Source organism: Cucurbita pepo, chromosome LG04 (assembly GCF_002806865.2).
Source record: "Cucurbita pepo subsp. pepo cultivar mu-cu-16 chromosome LG04, ASM280686v2, whole genome shotgun sequence".
NCBI classification, from domain to species: domain Eukaryota; kingdom Viridiplantae; phylum Streptophyta; class Magnoliopsida; order Cucurbitales; family Cucurbitaceae; genus Cucurbita; species Cucurbita pepo.
The window spans coordinates 3534093-3539733 of record NC_036641.1 but is presented as its reverse complement, the minus strand read 5'-3'; the positions used below and the strand labels follow the sequence as shown (position 1 = coordinate 3539733).

The 5641-nt window shown below is 34.4% G+C and overlaps 1 protein-coding gene across 1 annotated transcript; it reads right to left on the bottom strand.

Moving 5' to 3' along the window:
• Positions 1-574: 574 nt before the first annotated feature.
• On the bottom strand, positions 575-2866 carry LOC111793866 (transcription factor bHLH95-like). Its single transcript, XM_023675930.1, has 3 exons — positions 2544-2866; positions 1380-1874; positions 575-947 (listed from the first exon to the last, which is right to left on the bottom strand). The coding sequence occupies exons 1-3, from the start codon at positions 2841-2843 to the stop codon at positions 852-854; spliced, it is 891 nt and encodes a 296-aa protein (XP_023531698.1). The 5' UTR covers positions 2844-2866; the 3' UTR covers positions 575-851.
• Positions 2867-5641: the final 2775 nt, after the last annotated feature.

The following is a 5641-nucleotide window of genomic DNA, read 5'->3' as shown; positions in this document are numbered from 1 at the left end:
TCATTACCTCACCTCTTCGAGGTGACGTGACCTAGTATTCAAACAAATACGACTAAGTCTATTGATTCTCAACATTACATTTGAACAATCAATAGTAATACTATACCAGTCAACATTACCATTACATACAACTCAAAAGCTGTAAACTTAATATTTATACTTCCATCGGCGAAAATTGAAATTCAAACTATGCTTGTTTGGATCGAGAAATTCAAACACATATAATGTACATCATAATTTCAAGCCATAAACAACCAACAAACGATGTTTGGATCGAGAAATGCAAACACATATAATGTACATCATAATTTCAAGCCATAAACAACCAACAAACAACTAAAAAGAGGAAAAAAAATTTACCGGTAGGACGACCGATAATTTGATGAACTAACAATTGTCGATCTAAATCTTCTTCTAGCAAATATGCTCGAAAATGGGTTTAAATTTAAAATTGATTGAAATGGATTAAACGTTGGTGGTTAAGATTGCGTGACTTTCGACGACTTGCCGAAATTCGAGATTATACTATATTGTGGAGAAATTTCATTAGCGAATAACATAATTTAAGCTTCATTATACTATGAACCATATACAAGTCCATTATTTTATGCCCAAAATTGGACAAAACTATATCTAGGGTTTATGGAGTGGATCCTATTTGCAGATAGAACCATGACAACATGAACAACTCCATATATATATATATAATATATATTTTTTTTTATCTAGGCCCAGAAGTGAAGAGTTTCAACATAGAGTAGCCATATTGATCCATGTTGATGATGATGATCTAAGCTCTCTCAAACTTCATGCAACAGCTTTCATGGCAGAGAGAACATCCGACACTCCGATCAAGAAGACAACCAGAAGTTGATCTCCCCCGCAGCTTGCTTGAACATTTCTTCTGCCACCATCGCCGCCCCGAATTCGTCCCAACTTCCATTCACCTGCTCTCATCAAAAAACTCATTTCAAATAACAACTCTCGGAAATTAACTCGATAAGAATTTATTAGAGTTCGATTTCGATTCTCTTTTACCNAAAAAAAAAAAAAAAAAAAAAAAAAAAAAAAAAAAAAAAAAAAAAAAAAAAAAAAAAAAAAAAAAGAACAAAATCTTTGTTCAAGTCAAGAAAAGAATGGAGTGAGATTTCTAAAGGTAAGAGTCCAAGCCCACCTCTTCGAGTAGATATTGTCTTCTTTATACTTTTCTTCTTGAGCTTTCCCTCTAGATTTTTAAAACGCATATACTAGTGAGAGGTTTCCACACCCTTATAAGGAATGTTTTGTTTTCCTCTCCCATGAGCGTGAGATCTCACACTAAAATTCAAACCTTGTAAAGAAAAAAATGAAAAACAAAGATGCATAGAGGTCGCACTTACATGGCCTTGGATCATAAAGAACGTGCGATGGAAATCCGAAGAGACATGAGCCGAAACGACCTCGATCTGATGCTTATCAAGAATATAACAAACGGCGGCGAACAAGCCAGACTTCTTAACAGAGCAGATGCAGAAATGGGCTTCGCCGCCGCAAATACTTAATACGAGGTTGGAGGAAGTCCAAGTCTGAAACGTTGTAGTAGTATCAGAAAAGGGAGGCGGCAGTGGCGGCAGTGGTGGTGGTGGAAGAAGAGTGGAGGACATGCCGTTGGAGGAAGAAGCTTGATCGGCCAAGAAAGCTTGGTGGGTTGTGGTGGTTGAGTTGGATTGTTGTTGTTGCTGTTGTTGCTCAGGATAATAATGAGTAGCCTTGTAACTCACAGCTGGATTGTTGTTTTGGAGCTTTTCGAGCTTTTGGTTGTAGAGTGTTTGAAGGGTTTGTTGTACGGTTTTTATGTAGTTTACTGCTTCGTCCACTATAGTTGATTTGTCCGCCTGCCATTTCATTTGTTCCTTTATTGAATTAGTATTTCACTAAATAAATATCATATACATAACATAAATTTAAAATTAAAAAAAAAAAAATTCAATCAGAGGTTAAAACTCAACCCTATCCTATTCTACAGATATTATAAACATTAAAAATATCTGAAATTTGCATCATTCATGATTCATTATAGCTTGTGAATATTTGATACTTCGAATTTTTTTTTTTTGAGATTTTAATTATTAATGCATCGTGTATGTAAGTAGATTTTTTTTAAATAATTAAAAAAAACAACCCGACAACTCATTTTAACCGAGCGGTTGGTTTGTGAACTCTATGTACGGTGCTTGGATCACTAATCCAACCAATCCAAAATTTTGAATCAGTCCAAAAACTTTGTTCAACCCCAACTCGTGTACATGGCAGTTTGTTAGGTTACATCACTCCCTATGGACCCAGAAAAAAAAAATATTTTTTTAATTAACAAAACTCCTTAAACCATTGACTTTTTAATTAAAAATATATGTTAATTATGGTTCAACCAAGCTTATTTTGACATATAATATCACAATTAAACAATTAAAAAATATATAAAAATCCAAAATTTACAAAAACAAGAGGTTTGTTCAATGGATGAGATGAACAAAAAAAAAAAAAAAAGAAAAAAAAAAAGTTACCTTAGGAGGAAGGTGAGGAATCAAAGCATGAAGATTAGAGAACATATTCCTCATCCTCTTCCTCCTCTCCCTCTCCGTCCAAATATGAATTTCATGTTCGGTCGACTCTCCACCTCCACCCGGTCTCCCCTCCACCGCCTCCCTCTTCCTTCCCGACAAAGGCAGGGGAGGTAAGAGGTCAGTGTTGGCAGGGGATTTGTCGTTGCTATTGTCGTTGTCATTATCATCGTCAAGGTCGATGTCGATGTCGACATCACTGGCGGAGTTGAGGAAGGCCCAAATATTGTGAGGGGCAGACATGGAGGGCGGCGGCGGCGGTGGTGGTGGTGGAAAGTGAGGAACAAGGAGGGAAGGGGGAGGGAGTTTATATAAGAAAGGTGGTGGAAAATGGAGAGAGTAGTTAGGAGACAGAGCATAACAATGATCAGATGGTGGGCGTTACGGCGCTACAAAACAAAAACGGATGCTTCCTTAATATCCTCGACCTCGGGACCCACCTTCCACTGTCCCTGCCTTTGCTTTCTTCCCTTGTCTCTTACTTCTTAGGTAATTTTCAAATTTTACTGACTCAAAACAATGTAATTTTCTTAGTTTATTTGGATTCATTTACATTATTACACATTTAATGAAACAAAATAATGGATTCCCTTTTTATTAATGAACCAAATCTATTATTCTATAAATAAATTCCACTCGACTCGACTCAAGGTTATATCAATAAAAGCTTGAAACTTTGTTAATGTATGAATTTACCTAAACTATAAAGTTTAAATTAATATAATTATTAATAAAACTCAATCTGTGGGTACCGATTAATTATGGTAAGGAGAGGAAAAAACACTCACAACAATAATTTTGTCCCGACATACCTAATTTCCGGAGTTGCATGTAACCGTCGTTGCGAGAAATATTGAAACTTTTGTTATAATTAAATTATATAAATAAATAGATAATTAAAATTAAGGAGGATAATGATACACTGATTTAGAGATAAATTAAGCGTATTGAAATGTGATTAAGGCCCGTAGTTAAATAATTAAATATGCTTAATAAATTAATATTAGCTTGTTTGGTATGATATATGATAAAGAAATGCAAATGATGGTTCATAATTAGAGCAAAAAAGTTAGTAATTTAATGATAATTATCCATTGATAAAGTAGAAAGAAGGGGTTGGAAATCCCAAGAAGTAAGTAAAAAGTAGGGACGTTTTACCTAACACAAAAGGATGGTGAATGGCTAAAATTTTAAATTATAAACAAAAGTGAGGTTTGTTGCTTTGTGGTTGTGAGATTCTTAACTTAGGGGAACGTTACTAAGTAACAAACCTCCTTAATCTTTTCAACTTTTTAAAATGTTTTTTTCTTTTTAATTTTTGTTTTTTCTTTTAATGTATTATATTTTCTTTTAGATAATTCGAGCCTAGTTTATCGAGGGTTCATGATGAACGAAAAAATATAATTTCATTAGTTTAGATCATTGGGTTGAAGTATTTGAAATCCTACTTTGGTTGGAGAGAGGAACTAAGTATTTTTATAAGAGTAGAAGACGCCTTTTAAAATCGTGAGGCTGACGCGATACGTAACAGGCTAAAGTGGATAATATCTGGTTGCGATGTGCTTGAGCTATATATTCTAAAACTAATTATAGTAATTCGACAAAATATATTTCACAAATATCTTTATATTTTAATTCAAATTTCATAATACTCTCCCTCAAGTTGGAGAGTGTATGTCAATCACACCTAACTTGTCTTTTATAAGATTAAATTGCTGCCTTCCTAAAGCTTTAGTGAAAACATCTGCAATTGCATTTTAGTCGAAACATACGGTTTGATGATTCCAACTTGTATCTTTTCCCGTTTATGACAATATATTTCAATGTGCTTCGTATGTTCATGAAAAACTGGATTGACTGCTATATGCAATGTTTCTTGATTATCACAATACAACAATGTTGGTTCGGACAGCGAAACTTTCAAGTATTGAACAATGTATCTCAACCAAGTTAACTCTAAACAAGTATTTATCGTAGCTCGATACTCGACTTCTGTTGATGATGTGAACACATTGGTTTGCTTTTTAGACTTTCAAGAAATAGTTGAATTTCCAAGTAAGATGCAGAACACAGAAATAGACGTGGTAGTTCAACAACCACCCCAATCAAGATCGCAATATGCTTGTGATCTTAAATTGTTTTTAGATGGTATTAGAAGTCCTTGATTAGGAGTACATTTGATGTATCTCAGAACTCGAATTGCTGTCTCCCAATATGGTTTTCTTGGTTCATGCATAAATTGACTAAAAGCATAGGAACTGAATATACTGTGTCAGGCCTCGTAACAGTTAAATATATTAATCTGCCAATCAACGGTCTTTATTTGCTTGGATACTTCTCTCCTTCTGTTAAATAAAGTTTCAGATTTTGCTCAATATGAAATTTTTATAGATTGCTCTTGTAAAACCTGTGTCTTGAACAATGTCTAGAGCAGGTTAAAATGTTAAACCCAACAATTGTGCGAGTGATTGTATATTTATGTTAGGAAAATGATTTAGAGATTTTTAGGAATAAATTTAGGAATATGATTTAGGGCTTTTGAGACTAAATTTAGGAAAATGATTCACGAGTAAAAGAATGTTGAGAAATTTGATGAATAAATTGTGTGGTCTCTATTATAAATACCCCTCCATCTTATCAAGGTTATCATATGAACAAATACAAAGCACAAAGTGTAGTAGTATGTTATAGAGTGTCTTTTAATCTCTTCTCGATTGGTCTTAATAAAGAGTGCGAGTGTTTCCTATAGAGAGTTGTGTTCAACAATCTGGTATGAGAGCAAGGTTAGTGTAGGTTGTCTCATCTCTTGAAATTCTTAGTATGCTCTGTGACTACAGCGCTGCCTGATCTTCCACATCAGAAATGATTTCTTGAGATTATTAGCGAGTGAGTTTATTTGTGTTGTGAGTAGTCCGTGACACTGCAAGTTTTGTGTCGAAAGGGCTTGTTTGGTATTACTAAGGTATTGCCAACACGATGGGTGACTTCCAAATCGTAGGAGGAATCAAGAAACTCAACAACAACTACAACATGTGGGCAAC

What these genes read in the sequence shown, in the direction of transcription:
- LOC111793866 (XM_023675930.1), bottom strand. Translation starts at nt 2,843, where the DNA reads ATGTCTGCCCCTCACAATATTTGGGCCTTCCTCAACTCCGCCAGTGAT. An exon ending in TTCCTCACCTTCCTCCTAAG is followed by an intron (nt 1,875 to 2,543) that starts GTAACTTTTTTT and finishes ATGAAATGGCAG; the next exon opens with GCGGACAAATCAACTATAGT. An exon ending in TCTTTATGATCCAAGGCCAT is followed by an intron (nt 948 to 1,379) that starts GTAAGTGCGACC and finishes TGATGAGAGCAG; the next exon opens with GTGAATGGAAGTTGGGACGA.